Below are 20,854 nucleotides of genomic sequence, written 5' to 3' on the forward strand. Positions count from 1 at the left end.
AAGTGGAGATGTGCGCGTATCATGGTGATGTCATCTGATTCTGGTGTTTTTCCGGTCTTTTCTTTTCATGCTCATCTGTCTTGGTCTCTTTCCTCACAGCTTTACACACGTGCACAGAAACACACACTCGTGCACACACCCACACATTAACAAATGTGCATACGGAGACACACACACACAGGATGTCAAGGCTGTTGTGAAAGATGACACCTCTCACACAGAGCTGTGTGTGTGTGTGTGTTTGGGTTGTTGTATGTTCTTAACAAAGGATCTGATTTGCCGTATCTTCTGCTTTCTTATCCAGCTCCTCCACTGTGTAAAGACATTGTATTTTTTATGGTGCAGCTGCATCTGTACGTTAACAGTATTATAATTGGACGAGCTGTTAACAAACGCCAGCACGTCACGTTCATCAAGTTCCAACTTTTTCTTAACACTTATAAGCAACTTGTATCAATCTGAAAGAGTCTGGGTCACAGTTAACAGAGCACAGTGCTGATGCAGCGTTTCACGCCGCAATGACGTCATTGTCACAGGCTTCTTGACCATCAACACCAATCACTGATGAGCAATCATCACCTTCCTCCTGACCCGCTCACCTTCCTCGCGTTTAAGTGACAGACTGGAGGGATGAAGTGTCTGTTTGGCCGTTCAAGTGAAACAGACTCATTTGTAAACATTTGGCTTGTTTCGTCCTTCTGACTTTGTGGTTTGTGATTAGCTATTTGTTTTGTCCTACATTATAGTTTATAAAGAAGGATAAAATAATAGCTCCTCAAACTTTAAGACCCAAACCGCCTTGATCGCTCCCTGGTGGTTGGCTGTAGTACAGATCCCAAACCTGGCCTCCTCCATGGTTGTAAAATGAGCTAACTAAAACTTTTTCCACATTTATCACAAACTGGAATTAGCAGTTAACACAAGGGGGCGACTCTCCTGGTTGCAAAAATAACTAAATTTGTAGTCTATGGAAATAAGCCTAATTCCAACTTGATTTATAACATAGGTAAACATTTTCTATCCAATTGGTAGTCTTATGTTTTCTTCAATAGAATACAATGTCAATTTTGTAAAATGATGTTCCTATTTATAGGAATAAAACATGGCACATACGAATAGGGCATAATCGATTAAACTGCCGATTATTTTCTTGATTAATCAAGAAATCGTTTGGTCCATAAAATGTCAGAAAATGTTGAAAAATGTTGATCAGTTGTTTCCCAAACCTGCAAATGATGTTCTCAAATGTCCACAAACCAAAATGATTCAGTTTTAATGATTTCTTTGTTATATGGAACAAAGAAAACAGAAACATTTGAATTGATTATGAAATTAGTTGAAGATTAATTTAGTAATTGATGAATCATCGATTAATAATCCATTCATAGTTGCAGCCTTACATAGAGTTGACACCAGTTTGATTGACAGCTGGTATTGTTTACTCAGTGGGGTTGCAGGTGAAAGTAAGATTTTGTTTTGCAACCAGAAGACCACTTCCATATTTATATGCAGTCTGTTGTGTTTATGTTTGATAAGTTAGTCTAGAGTGGTCGATTAGATAGGTTGTAAATACAGTGGCTCTGCACCACAATCACAACAGTGCAGGTTCTGGCTTCAGTTGATGTATTCAGTGCGAGATGTCAGCACTTGCAGCATATTTTGGCTTCATTTTTGTACAGCGAGAGGGAGTCGAGATGCTATATGTGACACAAGTTTCAGCCAAACTTTCAGACTTTTCAGACAATTTACAGCCTCTTCTGCATTCCTCCATCATTACATCATGATTGTGTACAGTACATGCTGTAGATATATGAGAGCAGGCTTTTGTGAGTATTATTGCAGTAGAAGGCCACCAAAATCCAACACCTTCCAGCTCCTGTGCGGCTCTCTGTACAGCTTATGTCTGAAGACAGATTTTCTGAGTTTCCTCCTTACTGCATGCCTTGGTTTTTAAATAGTCTTGTGCCATCACCAAGGTTTTTTGTCCTGAAATTTGATTTTCTGTTGGTTCTGTCACCGCAGCCTCTAAAGAGCTGCTGAATGTGCTGACCTGATACCATTGTGCTGGAGTATGAAGGCTGCTGGAGCAGTCTGTGTCTGGAGGAGGGCTCCAAGCAGGCGCTCACTGAGCTGAGGTTCATGCTCAGTGTGAGCAGTAGGTGTTTAGTAACACACAGACTGGTAATTTCCCTGTCCAGCAAAGACAAGCGTCTTTAAAGCTTTCCCGTCTTGTTTCCAAGTAATACTATATTTGCAGTTTTATTACCACAGAAATCCATGTGACATTTTGATGAAGCATCAATATGCTGTAGCAAAACATGTTTGTAGATGGGACAGTCACCTTGCTTCTTCATTAGAATGCAATAGGACTGTGCAATAGGAAGTTAGCTGTGTTACTCTGTTACTTGAAGGACTATTGCTTTACGTCAAAGTGTGCAGGTTAATAACATGCTAGAAATTAAGCACGTCTTGTTTGTGAACGTTTACATGATTACATTTTGGATTCAAGTGTTCATATGTGTCAGCACCTTAAAAATAATCACTTGTGCATCATCTTATATGAAACCTGGCTAATGCTGATTCATATTCAGTGACAACACAAGAACAAGACTCATTGATTCCTGTAGGGGGCAGTTGTTTTGTTTTGTTTTCCTTCACAAAGTTATGCGAGGCGGGGGAAATATTACACTGGCTTTCTGCCATTTGTGTGTTGCTCATTTTTATCCCAAGTGCTTTTAGTTTTTGTTTCCCTTTGTTAAATAAGAAATAAACTGGTGAAATAAGTTTAGTGTCCATTCACTTTTAATTTGTTCAACACAAACACAATTATTCTATTAGAAGAAGTAATTTAAATGCATACAGTAGTCTGGGAAACCACACAGATGGAGCCATATGGCTCACACACACACCATACACACACACACACACACACACACACAGTTGATGGTTGGTAGCACCTATACTCTGTGAGATTGGTCCCAGATGCTAAGTCTAACCCTATATCTGTGTGTCTGTGTGTGTGTGTGTGTGCACGCAGGGATGAATTGTTTGTTAAATCTTAATCAACTCTCTCCGTATCCTTGTGCACAACTCTATTATTGTCTGTCCTTCATGTATGTGTGTGTTTGTGCATGTGTGTGTGTCCGTACATGAGTGCACATTAAGGAGTGAGCAGCAGACTGATACAGTATATGGGATATTGGACTTGGCAGTATAGAATTTAGTTAATTCCTCCTGCTAGGATTCTAGCCTGATTAAATAATTGCTGATTTAATGCAAGTCAATGCATGCATCTGTGCTTGTGTGCATCTCTGCTTTTGTGTGTGTGAGTGTGCACGCGCAAGAATGACTTACTCTCTAAGTGAATTAAATGTAATTTCATTTTGAAAGACGTTGTTTAGAGAGCACCATTTTTTTAAATTTTATCTTCGACCGCAGGGCGCATCAATCTATTTCTTCTTTTTCTCTTCACCTCCCTCAATGTCTATTTCACCACATAACTCACTCAAGGTTTTCAGCACATTTACATTTTCCTTTAATGGTACTTGAAAGAAAAAAAAAAAAGCAATCATAAGAATTATTTGACCCCTCTCATAGAAAGAGTTGTTTGTTTCTTTTCCACCCGTTCTCAAAACTAAACATGTTTTTGCCTCTTAAAACAAATTAAGGAAAATGCCATCAGTCTGTGATAAAAGCATATTTTTATGAACTGGTAGATTAACATAAACTCAGGATGTTTATTTTCAAAGTGGAGGTAAGCATTAAAACAGACTGCAGGCGCTGCTCATGAATAGGCCACCAAGCTGCTTGGTGGAATTATTTCGAGATGCCACCACTCATTGCTTGCAGATGGCCACTGTAACATCAGGGGTACACAAAGTGAATGAGAGAGGCTCAGTGTTGCTGCACAACCAAACCAGCGGAAGCTTATCTATCCAGACCAGCTCTTCCATAAAGATCTAAAAGCACGGGCAGTGTAAACAGTTTGTATAACATCTGTAAATTTATGGCTTCAAGAGAGAGTCTGAATGGACTGAAAGCCACAGCTGAAGGGTTCAGCCACTGTGTGGTTACACCATATGTTTTGATGTTGAACAAAAATCTGATTCTAAAGAGTGAAGCCATAATTTATTGGTGCATTTTATAGAGTAAAGAGTAAAGTCATGAAAAAGTGACTAAGAACGGCCAATAACTTCTGTTTGAATTTAAAGGATAGCAATCTTTTCAACCCATTTAACAGATATCTGGCATGACAGTGTAAACCATACAAGTCAGAAAACAAAGTTAAAATGACGGAATTACAGATGTTTACAAACACTGAGGGAGGAAAACATATCATGTGAAATGAAGTCCATTTAACAGGTGCATATTTTCCCCTGAAAAAAAACTGTGTATGTTTTAAATTTACTACCATAAGGGTAAAAAAGCTCCCTGATGGAGCTGCCATGCATTATAGCAGAGAGATTAAACTGATTGTGAACTTAATTACTGTAAGCCTATAAATGTTGTTTTAGTTGCTCCCTGCCACTGAGTAATTTGAGCTTTATTTCATCATTGGCATTGTGAGCCTGATAAAACTGCAAATATTCTGATGTAATCTGATTGTTCCTACTGATCCTTTCCATAAAATACTGCATTATCTGTCTCTTGATTAGATATTTAGGCACCAAATTATGAGAGAATTCCATATGGTCACATTTTATTTAGCAGTAAAATACACTTGTTTCTTGACTCAAACTAAACTTTTAAGTGCAACTTGTAGCAAGTGTATTTGCTTGTCTGGAACTGGTGTGATTAGGCAGAAGTTGATAAAAAGTTTAATTTCTTGACCAATGGATGTTTGTGTGTGTGTCTCTGTCTTTGTGTGTGTGTGTGTATACACGTCTGCATGTCTGTGCTGCATGTGAGTGTGAGAGGGCGTCAACGGTGGTGCTAATTGAACGGTATCACAGGTCGCAGATAAATAGATGTCATTAAGACCCTGAGCTCTAATTACTAGCCGCCCTCCTCTGCAGGCTGAGGTGAGTGGGAGAGGCCAGGTATCGGTCATCAATCAGAGAGAACACACATGGATTCTCACACACACATTCTGCAGGTACACACCCATTCACAAGCACATAAACACAGGTACCTCTGTTTAATTTAGTAAATAATGGTTTCATGTGTGTTTGTGTGTGTGCATATATGAAAGTAAAGTTTGAGCCAAGCCAACCAGCAGATAATTGAAAAGGAAGTTTGAGATCATGAGCAAAAGTGTGTTTCTGTATGTGGGTTTTTTACAAAGTGATGGGGCTATTTTTGTACTTTCCTATGTAATTGACACTTGACCTTCTCTCTCTCTCTCTCTCTGTCACACACACACACACACACACACACAAGTGTGTGCCTGCTATCTGTGTAGGTTTGGATTGCTGTCTCACATCCGAATCTCACTTTGCCATTATTAGCAAATATTTTCTACATTTGCTACATATTTAGCACCTTTTCTGGCATAAACACTGACCTTATCAGGACCAGTAGTCCTCAAGGAGACCAAAACATGGTCCTAAAAGGATAACTCTATGTGTGTGTATGTGTGTGTGTTGCAATGAGGGGCAGCTGTGGGGCCATATGTGAGTGATTTGGGTGCTCAGAGGGAAACTGAATTCTGATGACAGACGCACTGTTTGGCTTGCAGCACTACACACATACACGCACAGGAGTGTGCGCGTGCACCTCCACTCACACATACAGAGACACACACGGAGACACAGGAAGCATACATCAATCAATCACCTGGCTTTGTCTCTCCACATGTGGTGACCGTATGGTGCACGTTACGCACACACACACACACATGTTTTCACAGCTATTCTTCTTAGCACACTGCATTGACTTTCATTCATTTCGACAGCCTTAACAAAGCATCAATTTTCACCTCTCAATCATGGCTAGTTAAATGCCTAACCCTACTGTTAACTTAACCGCAATTCAAATCTTAGGCTTTAACTAAACCAGGTCCTCAGAAATGAATGGGGTTCTGCCTCATTAGGACCAGATTTTGGTCTCCAAGAGGACTACTGGTCCTGACAAGGGCAGAGTTTATGCCAGAAAAGCATCCTAAAGGGGTAACAAATAAACACACACACACACACACACACACACACACACACGGTGTGTGAGGATTTGTGTTTTGCTGATGTCAGATGCACAAAAACACATGTCCCATAAATACTCCAGTATTATCTCAGGTGTTAAGTGCATAAAACCTTTCTGGAAACAGGACGTTTTATCACACACACACACACACACACACACACCAACTGTGACTGTGAGTGTGAGACCAGGGAAGTTGTTTCTCTTCATGTCAAACACAGTCAGTCAGTACGAAATGCGTCACTTTCCTGTAAAATGCCTGTTTATATGCTAGAGTTATAGCAAGGAAATAGATAAGCAATTAAAGCAGTTTTTATTGGCAGCAGAATTTACGCTTAATCGATCATTCCTCATATCTAATCCGTCTACTCTGTCGAGTACGAAGGTTCTCTGTGTGTGCACACAAATATCATAAAAGCTGGGTGATAAATTTCTTCTAGCATTAGCATTCAAACAGTTTCATCAGTTTATCTCTACAGTCCCCCTCTCTCTCTCATTCTTAACAGAAATGACAAGTGATATCCTTCAAATAAATCTACAAACTGCACTGCATTATGGCTTCATGCAGAACGTACATGTACACGCGTGTGGTGTGTGTTCCCACAGACGTGTAAAGTGCTTAATTGTACTGTGATCGTTGCATTACACCAGGCCGCAAAAGCAAACTGAGCAGTGTTGTTCCCACCGGGCTCCACTGCTTTTAGCTGGCATCATGAAACAGATGCTTGATGAATGTGCTGCTCGTGGCTCCAGCTGCAGCTCGGAGACTACTGAAAGCCCAACTGAGGAGCAGCACTCTTTTGTGAAAAGTTAAAACCCCGAAGAAAATGTGCCAAGCGCTCAGTACTGTCATGAACATAAAACAAGAAGACGGCAGTGCTGAAAAGTGAAGGTCCCGGTGGACAGTAAGTCCACTATGCAGGGAAGAGGGAGAAATATACTGTGATAACAGAGGAGGAGAAACGACACAGGGAAGCATGGCAGACTGTTTTCTTGGATTTTAGGGACTCGTACCTGTAGGCACATACCACACTCACCACATATTCTCAATCATTAGCTGCTGCTGTTGTCATGACAACCCAACAAAAACATAAAGAGACAACCATGCACACAACACGCAATAATGAATAAAGAATAAAACAAACTAAACTAAATGGGTTTTTCCACAGCTTGTAGCGCTAATCTAATTGGCCATTTGTTGTTAATCGTCTGTTACCCATTATTTAAAAAATGCTCAATTAATCTGCCCAATCGATTGATCATTCAACCTCCCCTTTTAACCATACAAGCAGAGTGTCGTATAAACAGCTTATACGTCAGACAACACAAGAAGAATGTAACAGGACTGGAAAGAATAGTGAGGACAGAGTCAGGCAAGGAGAGCAACAATAGTTGGATATAAAAAAAGAAACTACAGGAAAGACAAACAATGGTTGGATAGACAGGCAGATGGAGAGAACAGACAGACTCATGGAGGAGAAAGATGTGGTATGCTGTCCTCCCAGGGTCATAAAGGTGGTGAATGGGGCCAGGGACTTAATGGGATGGAGAAACGTTGTGATTGGCTCATTACTGTGATGGAGCGCGGTGCCGTGACAATTGGCCTTTTCACCTCCCTACCATTCCTTGCACACACTACTTTTCTATGCACCACTGCCCTGCAGAGGTGTGTGTGTGTCTGTGCACGTGTGTGTAAAGTCAAAGACTCGACTGTAAAGTACCTCCTGCAGTTTGGGTAAACATTAATACACTTTGTACAACAAGGTAAAAGAGTAAATCATTTCTCTCCATGTCTGTCGAGGAGTACTCGACAAAAGGACTCTCTTTGGGGAGTCTGAGTTCTCTCTGAGATACTCACATATTTAAAACACACACCAGCTCCTCAGTGCAACCACTGTCACACATTGTGTGTGTCGGTATTTTTATTAACTGTATCCAATACATATTAAAAGCAGTGTAGAGAAGTGCAGATTTCCTCTTCTCTCTCTTCTAAATAACATGAATACTACTCCGGTTTCTTCCTTTTCTTCGTCATACATGTATTACGCCATCTATAGTTTCACGTTCACTCTCTAATTGTGTTTCTTCTTCATCCGTAGCGGCGCAGGGGAAGCGGTGTCTTCTGTGCAAACTGCTTGACCACCAAGACATCGCTGTGGAGGAAGAACGCTAACGGAGGCTACGTCTGCAACGCGTGTGGTTTATACCAAAAACTACATTCGGTAAGTCATGAACATCCACTGATTACTCCGAGCAAAGGCCTGTGGGGGAAATAGAACATGGCTGTACAGCAGTCGCACCAAGAATAATGGAATAATGTTCTCTTTCAAACAATTTAGTAGAGTCGGTGTATAGAGCTTCAAAATACCAACACGGATACCTGCAAGTTATCTTATTAATAGGAGCAGTATCATGCAAAAGTTAATTAAGCCCTGAACCCCTCTGCACTCATAGAATACCTTCATGTAGTATACTCTTTCATAAAGATTATCTGGGATCAGGAATTCAGCACTTCAGACTCTTTAATAGACTCTGTGCCGAGTGTCTCTTCGTGGACGGGGTGGTTCTGACCACTAATTGTCATTCCCTATGTCTGCCCCATTAGCATACGATGCAAATTAAATGGTGCACACTGCAGTTAAATTCCTTGAATATATATCTGTAAATCCCGCTGTGAAAAAGTAATATTATGGAGGAAAAAAGATATATATAAATTTGCTTTGGTGGGTTCCAGGGAGTTACAGAGCGTTTCAGCAGTCACAGTGAGACATTTCCATAGAGTGAGAAATATGATGGACTGAATCTGCTCTACCATCTAAGCCTGGGGAAAGTCTATGGAAATACAAAATTTAATTAGAGTGCATGAATTACAGATGAGATAAAGACCCAGCCAGGAATTTAGTTGAGTTCAGAATATTGAACTTTGCTACCTCAGATAGGTTTTAAGGGGTCTGCGCTAATTCTCACTTAAAATGTTGCTATTTAACCCAAGTTAAGGGTGAAACAAGCCCTGCAGAGCCTTGGCATATAGTATTCATAAACCCTGTGCCCACTGGCTCAGGAAACTGTTTAATCCCAGGTTTAAACAGGATTTTGGATGTGTTTAATCAGCACTCACTCACTGGTTAAATTACACATATACTGTATACATTTATAGATATATGTATATACAAATGAAAAACAGAGTTTCTGTCTAATTAATCAGACAGTGTGACAGTACAACAGCACAGGCCACCGTGTGCTTTAAGGGGATGACAAACTATCGCAGTTTACTCCTTCCTGTCCCTGCAAATGTTCTCGGTTCAACCCGTGCATCTCATCTGCCGCTCCAATCACGTTCCAGCTCCCTCCTCTCTTGGCAATCATCATAGCAACCATATTTTATATCCCATAATAAAAGTTTTATATTCTCTACACACATTATTAGAGAGGATAGCAGCTAGTAAAACACTTGAGAGGGAGAGGGGGAGAAAGAGAAGAGAGAGGGTTATGAATAAAAGAGGGAGAAAACGGTAGACATAAAGGAAGGGAGAGAAAGATACACAGAGAGGGAAAGGAGGATGAAGACAAGGAAAGAGGGCAAGAATAAAGTAAAGAGCGGGGACAGGGAGGTAATGAAAGTTGAGGGTGTGTATGACGAGACAGAAACATAGATAGAGGGAGAGTTATGTGAACCACCAATGATGCAGCACAGGTATTTTATCAAACCTACAATATTCATAAAGGTGTACAGCGTTTGTGTTTGTGTGTCTCATAGTATTGTACACACTTTAAACACATCCTCTTTATGTAATATTTATGTACATCTTGTAAGATTAAAATAAATATATAACAAAATGATCTATAAAGTTGAAAAAAACATCCTGTGACCAAGACACATGTACATAAACCAACCAAGTTAAAGCAGAGGAGGAAATTTAGAGACGGACGAGGGGTAAAAACAACAACACAAACTGTGTTTAATTAAAGCTGAACTGAAAACTAAACTTTAAAAAAAAATATATATATATATATATATTTTTTTTTTTTTTTTTTTTTTACCTTTACTCTTAAGAAGACATTATTTACTGCCAAGGAGTGATGCCACACTAATTCTGTTGGCCGTCAATCAAACGTTGTTTTTTAAATGCCAATTACTCCCAACAAATAAACAGCAAAAAGTAATGTTTTCCATATGAGTTGTTTGGGAAGCAGCTAAAATTCCTCCTTTATGTTTATTGTGTATCGATCGATAACACAATCAAAAGTAAGGGTTGTGGGCTTTATTTTATCACCTCGCCATTGTCCTGCTCGACGCTCGGTAAAGAAACAGAACACAGCTTCTTTTTCTTTCTCTATGCATCTCCTGCCTCCTGTGTTCACCACCACATTACTCTCCCCCTCTCTCATTCATCTCACCTCGGTCTCCCCTTGACTGAAATCTTTCCGTTTTATTTCCCTTTTCTCCTCTTTAAGTTGAAAGATGATCACTCAAGGGCTATAAAGAAGAAAACTAATTTCTGTGCTTTCAGTCACATCGTGATTAACTTGTTTACACGATCACAAGAAAGTCTTCAATGTACTGTAACTGTATCTGTATCAATATAATGTTAAAGCAGGGTTTCCTCTGTACAGGGAGTTAGCACACATTCAGAAGTTGTTAAAAATGGAGTGGTAATCACGACAAAGACCAACACACACTGGCCTTGTGTTCCACACACACACACACACACACACACGTATTGAACATGTTCTTTGAGGATAGCAAGTCATTAGTTTTGAGTTTAAATGAAGAAATCAATGGAAAAAGAAGAACAACCTTCACCATTTGTTTTGCTTCCAGAAAACAAAATTCTTCATTAATTTGTCTGGAAATAATTTGACTGCTTTTTCTTTATGTTCTCTTATGTTTCAATTTTTTAATGTTTCATTCAGTTTTATAACTCTTTAAAAGTACTTTATAAATCCTGTTGGAATATGGATTAAGTGCCTCAGAAATTATTTGTGGGGGATTTTGAAGTTCTGCTTGAATTCTGCCTTTTTTAACTTCACTATTAAAATGTATAAAAGGTTTTTATTCATTCACTGAACAAAAGCAAGTCAGAGGAAGCTACCATGAAAACTCTTTGACTAATAATGATTAAGTGATTGTATTGAAGACATAAATACAGGCTTTACAATTACGTTCATGTTCATGAGGAATCTGACAACAAAAAGTTAAGTCTCGAGTTAAACTTCATTTACATCAAATGCAAGTGCTCCCCCTTGTGGTTGGGGCTAAAACAGTTTTCCTCAGTAACGCTATGTAAGTTGATGTTTTTTTATTTAATTTATTTGTTTTTTTTCCCCAGCATATTACATTTGAAGGTCCACGACATATGAATTGAGACTTTCACAACTTTGACCTACAATTAGTTAAAGTTAAAGGAACTTTTTACAATATTCCACAAAAATTAAATCATATGATTTGATAGGAAACCATAAGTCACCATTTGTGTCATTGTGTCTGTTCGAACATGCATTGATGATACGACACTCACCATACTTTGTTTTCTCTTTTCTTCCAGACACCCAGACCTCTAAACATCATCAAGCAGAACAACGGCGAACAAATTATTCGACGGCGAACGCGAAAGCGCCTCAACCCCGACTCTTTGTCGTCTGAAAACCCCTCCTCCAAGCAGCAACGAATCACCAGCGAGGAGCGCATGAACGGGGAGGAGTCGGACCGAAGCTGTGCGTCGGTGAAAAACCAGCAGCCTTCGCCTCGCTCGCGCTCACCCCGATCCACACAGGCCTTCCTGGCCAATCAGACGCTGGAGATCCACCGGCGCATGCCGCCTCTGCTCCTCCCTTCACACCCTCCCTCCTCACTGGTAGCCGAGGGCAACGGGGGCATCGCAGACGGAGGCCTTACGTCGAAAGTGGACGGAGGTAAAGGCGGAGGGGGATCAGAGAGGGGAAGTCCAATTGAAAAATATATGCGTCCATCCAAACCGTCCAGTTATTCACCTCCTGGTTCACCCATTGAAAAATATCAGTATCCCCTTTTCTCTTTACCCCTACCATTAACCATCTCACCTGATTTGACCCCAGAGTCGGACTGGCTCAGATTCTGGACCAAGTACAAGATGGCAGCCACCTCTGGGGTTCCTGGTAGCATCAGTAATCTCAGCAGCCCCGGTGGCCTCGGAAATAACGCACATTATCTTGGTGCAATGGTGACTTCAGTACAACATCATCAGCCAAGCTACACGGTGCCTTACTGCGCCTCTCCCTATTCCCCTCTTCCACCTCCTCCAGCTCCTCCCCACTATCCCCCTCCCCCTCTTCATCCACAAACCTCATCATCATCAACCTCATCGTCATCACTAGAAAACGATGCTCCTTTGGATCTTGCAATAAGACAGAGAGATACCGGTGCTGCAAATGCCCACATGTCAACAAACGGTGCTGAACGGAGGAAGCTGGAGTCTCCACTTGCTGAGAGATTGCGAGCGAACTGGAAAGGAGAGAAAAAGGAGGAGGAGAGGACTGACGAGGGAGGGAACCAGAGAGAGGAGATCAAAAAGGAAGAACAGGATCACTTGACAACAAACCGGTCGATCGTTTCATCGAATCGTACAACGGCGGAAGTGGCCACACAGGACGATCTGACCAATCGCTGCATCCACTGTGGGATCTACTTTCTCGACGAGGTCATGTACGCCCTGCACATGAGTTGTCACGGTGACCAGGGACCATACCAGTGCAGCTTTTGCCTCCATGTGTGTGTGGACCGCTATGACTTCACCACACACATACAGAGGGGCTTACACAGGTACACGGACAAGGCGGCGCAGCAGAAGGGTCACCCGCAAGATGGGAAAATTCAGAGTAGCACAGCGATGTCAGAGCGGGAGTCTCGAAGCGTCACTCCAGAGGGAAAAACAGACAGAGGTGACCATGATGAGGTCGCATGTGAATGTGATGATGTCCCAGGAGTGTGTCGTGATGATCGGGAAGAGGAGGAGGAGGAGGAAGAAGAAGCAGTGACAGGCAGTGGTGCCAATGATAATGAAACAGGAGCTGAAGAAGAGGTTAGAGTCGAGACTCATGACACAACAAACAAGGAATTAGGAGGCGAAACGCCGCCGGACAACGGCGCCGACACCACGAAAACCGCTGAGGTCTCGACTGTTGCTGAGGGTAAAGACTTAGAAGGGAACGCAGAGCGTAATTAACCCGAGACATTTGACTCTCACAAACTTGTACGAATGTGTTTCACTGAATGAATAAGCTGAATGCCATCCTGTTCCTGGAGGCTAGCTCATGTCAAAATGGGCCTATCCTGGGCACTAAACGGAACACATCCACATGCTGGAAGCACTCGGCTGTCAAATGGTCAAAAATCAGTGTTGGATCCCGCTGAACTGCTGCAGGGACAATTTGGAGGAGAAGTCGAAATCCTTTGTTGAGTGACGATCACTTGACAGCTCTGTAGCAAGTATTCAACAATGGAGTCCAGGCGTGCAGCTGAAATCACCTTTAATTAACAGCCACTTGTGCGCCTTCCAAATAAAAGGATTGGAAGCTCGACTGAAAGTTAGACTGGTCTCATTTAGAATGAGTTTGAGGAGCTCGGCACTTGCACAGCCACCACACAGCAGAGCAACAAATAACATGCTGGAAGCAAAACACTTAAGCTGAACTGAAGCTAAACTAAAACCCTGACCTGGTCTGATGCATCGTTCAGTCTATTTTATGTTGGTACAATCACATCTGTTCTGGTTCAGACTTCTTTTTTCCTGGTGCAAACATTGGTTTTTTTTTAATAAAAAAAAAAAGTTCCATTGTGCAAATGGATTCAAAACCAAAACTTATTTTGAAAAGTGAGAGTTGAGACGTGAGCCAGTCGCTCCGCGCTGCAGTTCAGCTGGTGCGTGTGATCGGTACAAAAGGATCAGTTGGTTTCTTTCACTCCGGCCCTGTTGTTGCTGACAGTGATCTGGGATTAATGCAAATTCACCACAGCTGCAAAATAGTGGACTGCTTGGGTTTGATTTGACCGTGACTTCTTGAACTGCTTAAAACCAGTTTGTAACTGGTTAAAAAAAAAGAAAAAACTATATATATATGAAAAAACAAAAAAATACGGTGTAATGCCGGACCGAAGTGTTCTCTTCATCCGTTTGGATCGAACAAGTGACAATATTTTCTACTTTCCTCCGTGCCATGATACTAGCTACGTGCCTGGCTGCCTGCCTAACTGAACAACCACCAATTAACCAGCTTAACATTTATATGAATAATAATAATAAAGGTAATAATGATGATGTTTTAGTTTAAAACATGCAATTTGCTACACTTTCCTATATAATATGTTATTTTGTAAAGGAACATAATGCTTTTCTTTTTGTTGCAGGAAATGGTACTATAAGAATTTAGTCTGTTTTTATTTTGTTGTTGTTTGTGTTGCGTTGATAACAGCTGTCTAACAGACAAGGTACAAGACGGGGGGGATGGGGGGGTTGTGTGTTTGTGTGCATTTGTGTTATTGCGTTTTTTTTGTTGTTGTTGTGTGTGAGGATCCAAGTCCGTCCCCAAAAACAGTGATGTAAACATAATGAAGGCTTGCGCTTGTGTTTTTTTTTTTTCAGTCCTCAGGGGTCACGCGTGTTGCACACCAACCCACCTGTTTCATAGCATGGGACACATCATTTTTACATGGTTAATGGTGTCACGGTTTTGGCATGTTCTCTTACTTATATCTTCTTTATCATGTTCTTTATGTGCCAATAGATCTTTACGGTCTTAGTATGTAACGTTTTTTGATTTTTTTTCCCGTACGTCTTTTTTACGTGTTGTCATGGATTTGTGTAGAGAGAGAGAGACGGACGAATTATTCGGGTTAACTGTATGATCCTTTTGCTCTCTAGCTGAGTCTACGGAGCCCTTTTTTTGCCTACAGTGTTTTATTCAGCCGATATTATTGCTGAGAGTTCGCTAGATTACCTCTATGTAGCATGATAGCGTCGTATGAAATCTGCAAAATGAGTTGCCTTTTCTAGGGATGGGAGCTGTTACTTGTCAGACCCAAATAATACTGAAGAAAACACAAGAATGTAAAGTGACATTAAATAGAAACAGTCCATTTCACTCCTTTGTCATCTCTGACACCACCCACTTAAATCCCTGTTGCGGTTGCTTTTCAGAAGCGACTTTTCTGTAAGACAATTCCCATAGTTTGCTTTTTGTCATTGAGAGTTTTAAAAGACGCCCTAGCTTCTTAAACTGGAGCAACATCGTGGACGTTTTGTTTATTTTTTATAAAAAAGAGAATCACTACTCCAGCCTCGCTGCCTTAGTTGCTAGAAAACAAACAGGAAAAAGAAAAAAAATCACCAAGGGACTCCTTTGAAGGAAAATAATAATAACAATAATAGGCCGATTTAAAATGAAAGTCAGGAAGGAACAAGCTAAAAGATATTTTTCTATGCTTTTCCAAAAGACATGAATGAAAACTATTTTGCCTAGTGCCTGGGAAACTTGTGAGGGTTTTTTTTAAAAGAAAAAGAAAAGCAAAAAAAGCCTTTTTCTCTCTGTGTCTGTTATGAGCCATGTCGGACACAAGTCGGGGGGGAATCGTGCTGTCCGATTTCAAATATGCATCTTCAGCCCATGAGGACAGAAACCTCGTGTGCTTTTTTACAAATTGGTTGCTATGCTAACTGCTAATCACGACTTTCATTCTCACATGTATGGACACTACTTTGTAGAAATGTAGACACACGTGCCTCAATGTTGAATTACGGCACACACGTCATGTCACCAGGTGTCACTCGTCCACTCGTCTAGTAGTTTTCATATATTATAATATTCCACCAGTCTTAAGGGTTTATCTCAACTCGACTTTTGTTTTTTTTCGTCATCACTATCCAAACTATGACGATTCTCTCCCTCTTTAATACTGAAACTATGAAGCATTCATTTGCATGTAACTCTCATTTGAGCCAGTTTGGATAATTCATGCTCATCGTGTATGTAAACAAAAGCATTCGTGTATCAGTTAAAAATGCTTTTAGGAGACGGTACTTCAGAGGAGCAATATTATGGACAAATTGGCCAGCTGTTCAATTCATACTCCACACACATAGGTGGCAGTATAATCTCCTATCACGTATGGACAGATCAGGCAAATTCAAGAGACAAAAAAACAGGTTTTATTCAAATATGAATAGCTGGATTGTGATAATGTAGAGTTTTTTTTAGATGTTGGTTGTTTTGAGGCTTTTTTTTCAAGGCAATGCCAGCTTTACAAACTGTTTACATGTGCAAATGTAGCAACAAAAACAAACAAAAAAAAGGAATGAAGCATTGCTTTCTTAAAAGACAACAAAGGGAAGAATGGAGGGATCCTCGCTGAGATGGATGAATGGTTGCCTTTAAAGGATAAATGGATGGAAGTTGGATGAATAGAGGGAGGATGGGATTAAAATAACCTCAGTGGCCGATAACAAAAGAGGTTTAGTTGATATATCCATTTATACCCCTCTCCTCTTTCTGTTTCACTTCGCCCACTTTCAACATCTATTGCCTTTTAGTTTGACATCAACCTCTCCATCTCTCTGTTTATCTCTCCACCTGTTCTGCTCACCTCTGCTGCTCATTTCTCACACGTGTTCCTCCACTTCTCTGCCTCCCTTCTTTCAATGAAAGTAGTCATGAACGTTTCTCTCAGTTTACAAGTTGAAAAGTTGTAGTTGAGCGGTTGTGTCGTGGGCGAATTTCTCTCTCCATCAAAAAGTGTTGGATTTGTGAGCAGCACAGAAACTGCCTCTGATTTGGCTTAATCACATTTTTTCCAATGGGGCTGACATTTGATAAGAAATCAACGTGAATTCTTTTTTTTTTAAAGTCCTTCGATCAGCATTTTCAATATTTTCCCGTGGATTCCCAAGAAAACATTTAGGGAGGACGTTTGTGTGCAGGGACCGGGATTTGTCGTCTTTACACCGCGTCTTCATTAACCACCACGATGATTTCTCAGTCTGAAACCTCTGAAAGGAAATCCCGTCTCTCTACTAAGTTGAGAGTAAAAAAAAAAGAACACAGCCTTGATGTCGAAAAACGTTTGCTCATGCACACTTTTCATATTTGAAGTGCCTCGCGGAACTCTTTTCCACATACAAATATCTTCTTTTTGTCTAAGGATATTATATATATATATATATATATATATATATATATATATACATATATATACATATATATACCGAGAACATACAGTTTGTTCATGGAGACGGGAGCGTTTTTACAAAGTAGGACATTTTTGGTGGGGAATGAGTTTCTGCAGGACACACACACACACACACACACACACACAGGACATGTTCTTCTGTTTCTTTTGATAATAAATTGTATGTTTTTGGTTTGATGGCATTTCACATCAGCGTTTACATTGGGGGCGTTAACAAGTGTTTTCATTTTAATCTGTCAGAATGTGTTATAGGATTGATGCTGCGGCTTGCACTCTGTTTATTATGTTCTTATTGCCAAGGAAGGGACAACACACACACGCACACACACACACACACGAAGACACACACAGAGTATGAGTTGTGTACATTTTGGGATGTACAGTATTAACTATTGGAGACAAGGGAGATAAAGGCCAGTTTATTATTGGTCAGACACACACACATGCATGCACATACACTCACATCAACTATGTACATTTAACCAATATATTTTAGTAGAAATGTGTCTCTATTCATTTGCTTTTATAGAAAGTATGGGATTTTTTTTTTTAGGTTATTTTCTCTCTTTCATGTTGTATTTTATTCTGCTACTTTTTCTCCTGTATGTTATTGTTTAGGTTTTATTTCGTGCAAAAAAAACGATATTTCAACAGCATATTTTGACAGCCAAGAAAAGTTTGTTACACAGCTAAACTTGAAGAATAATGATGACGATGATAATAATTAATAAAAAGTAATAACAAAAAGTACCGAAAGTGGACAATGGGTGTTTTATTGTGTGTGGAGGAACCAGAGGTTTGCCTTTCTTGTTCCTTGGCAGTCGTGAGCTGCTTTCATACCAAAGCCTTGTGAAGTTTTGTGAGAAATGATTTGCAACAAGGAAAAAAAATTAAACTGTCAAACATTGCTTCTGCGCTGTTCTCCAGGAGCTCCAGCACATGCTTCTACTGCTGCCAGCTTTTATACTCGGAACACAATGGAATCAAATTGGCTCTAAATAAAACACTAACATTTGTTTTCTGCATGACTGTTCTGCAGGCTGCGTGTAAATAAACAATGTACACACCTTTTATTTCATGCAAACTTGTGCTATTTAGTATTTAGTTGCGTTATAAAAGGATAATTCCTTTAAATGTTTGGTGACTAATGACCTTTCAGTCAAACTTAGGTTTAGATTTGCTGCTGAAATCCATAGACACCATATAATGTATACCAGGTTATATGTCAGGCAACCTGTCACTTCACCGGTTTATACGTAAGAAGTGAAGATGGTGGATAGGTGTTGAGCCCTGGGAGGTCTAAACAGGAGAGGACAGGCAAAGAAAATCACACTGTACAAAGTCTGATTTCAGTCGCACTACGACAATAATTTCTCAATGTCATGTGAACACATTAGTCCGACTAAACTCGAGCTAGTCTTAGTCGGGCTAACATACCTGGATAATGGGATTCATAGTCTGATTACTCCTACGCTTAGTCGGACTGGAGTCGGACCAACATTTTCTCCCCAGTCTTTGACCCGGAAGTAGAAGGAGACGACGTATAAACTGCAGTACTGTTGCAGGAAATCATACGGCAGCGGCAGCTTTCCACATTCAACACAGCAGATCTTATTTGTATCATGATTCACAGCAGGTACAATACTAGCTTACAGAGAGCTACAGCGATGTGAACCCACAGACAACTTCGGTAGTGATCACTATCGTATTTATTTGACATGCTTTTGTTATGATTTCTTACCCTAGTGATCAATCGGGGAAAGTTTATCAGAAAGTTGAAGACGTCGAGAAACCGCTCTTGTGAAATAATGTCCACTCCAGCTGTTTCCATATGCGTGAAAAGCACCTGGGGGCGTTTTTAAAGGGTCAGTTATAATCAGTCTGTCAACTTGTGCGATATATTGTTTCGTTCTCCGAGGATTTCAAGTGCACAGTGAACTCTGACGGCTCCAAACAGCCACTGATGCCGTTCATTTTTGCAAGAACTTTTCCTGCCACCGTAATGGTGTAAACAAAGTGAGTTATGTGACGAGCTCTATGAGCTGTAACGTCAGCACAATGACGGAACTGTTAGTTGATATTAAAGAGCGGAGGAAACTAAAGGCTCATTCAAGTCATTTGTGCGCCTCCTGGACTCCTCCTTGCCTTCAGCCCTCCTGTGGGTCAGGAACTTTGTCAGAAGACAAAGCCTTCTCGCCTTTTGTCTATATTATGTTCAGCACTATCAATTTATCATTGTGTTCGTAATGTGAACATTGATTAGAGTTGATTAACTCTGCTTTGGAGGCTGCGATGAAATTATGTGACAGCAGGGCTCTATTTAAATGTGCGAGGGTGTCTGCGTCGAGAGTGTACAAGTGTGTGATGATTGGGTACAGAAAGGCAGCGACAGACCAGAATACTAAACACCCCGGTGTCGACGGGAGAGGTCAACACACAGACACGTGCAGCTGCACATAATTATGAACCTGTGCGAGGCAAAAGGGGAGAAAAATCCATACAGGAATATAACGGCATGGAATCATTCTCAGGCACGCTTACGTACACTGTGTGCTCCAAAGGGACGAACACATTATGGCAGATGTATGAATTATTCTCTCTTTCTGCGTATATATCGTCCACGTCTGTGTGCAAAACATTATTTCTATTCATTTGTATTATTTTATGTTTATGTATGATTATCCTACACAGCTGACATGAGGTTTGACTTATGCATGAAGTTGCTCTGTTTTCATGTCTCCGTGTGGGTTGAATGAGGCGATACCAACCAGTATCACTCTCTCCATTTCTTGACCTGATACAGAGAGCATGGACACATGGAAGGACGTGGGGCTGCGATGAATTAAAAGTGTCATTTAGCCTAAAAAGAGCAGCTGTAGTACACTGGTTTTCTGCTTCATGCCAATCCCAGTCCCTGCTGAAAGCATAATTACATCTCTACATCGCCTCAGTGTGCCGGCTGTTTATCATCAGCTTCACAGTGAGGTCCACTGCTGAAAGAGTTCATGTGTAATCTTCTTTCCTTTTAATTCCTCTTTACAAATGTAGATGGACAATAAATGGTCTCTTCTCTTCTCTTCTCTTCTCTTCTCTTCTCTTCTCTTCTCTTCTCTTCTCTTCTCTTCTCTTCTCTTCTCTTCTCTTCTTCATGATCTTAAGGAGTCATTGATTGATTTATCCCTCGTTGAAAGCCTTATTAATCTAGTTGATGTCATGAATGGGCGTACATGGTCTACAGCAGGCGGGTCAAACTCAAATGACCTCGGGGGCCAATGAGCGTCTATTCTGGTCAAGAGGGGGCCGAGAAAAAAACCACTGCTCAGTAGCAGGTGAGTAATGTGAATTTAAAATTATAACACATTACATCATGATATTGCAGTTAATGATGATATTTCAGAGAATTTGAAGTAAAAATGCTTGTGGACAACTGTTATTAAAGGGCCACTGTTTTGTTTTGTTTTTAACTAATTTCCAGAGATAATTGTGTCATTTGATGGTCAG

General features: G+C 40.6%; 1 protein-coding gene across 5 annotated transcripts in view; it reads left to right on the forward strand.

Moving 5' to 3' along the window:
* The window catches only part of trps1 (trichorhinophalangeal syndrome I), a 108,462-nt gene extending 90,359 nt beyond the window's left edge, over window positions 1-18,103 (forward strand). For all 5 annotated transcript variants that reach the window (XM_058618869.1, XM_058618871.1, XM_058618868.1 and 2 more), the window contains 2 exons: window positions 8,235-8,357; window positions 11,682-18,103. In XM_058618869.1, coding sequence (XP_058474852.1) covers window positions 8,235-8,357; window positions 11,682-13,337 — 1,779 coding nt within the window. In that variant the 3' untranslated portion in view covers window positions 13,338-18,103. The remainder of the gene's footprint in view (window positions 1-8,234; window positions 8,358-11,681) is intronic.
* Window positions 18,104-20,854: the final 2,751 nt, after the last annotated feature.

The sequence above is a fragment of the Solea solea genome, chromosome 20, assembly GCF_958295425.1.
Source record: "Solea solea chromosome 20, fSolSol10.1, whole genome shotgun sequence".
Lineage (NCBI taxonomy): Eukaryota > Metazoa > Chordata > Actinopteri > Pleuronectiformes > Soleidae > Solea > Solea solea.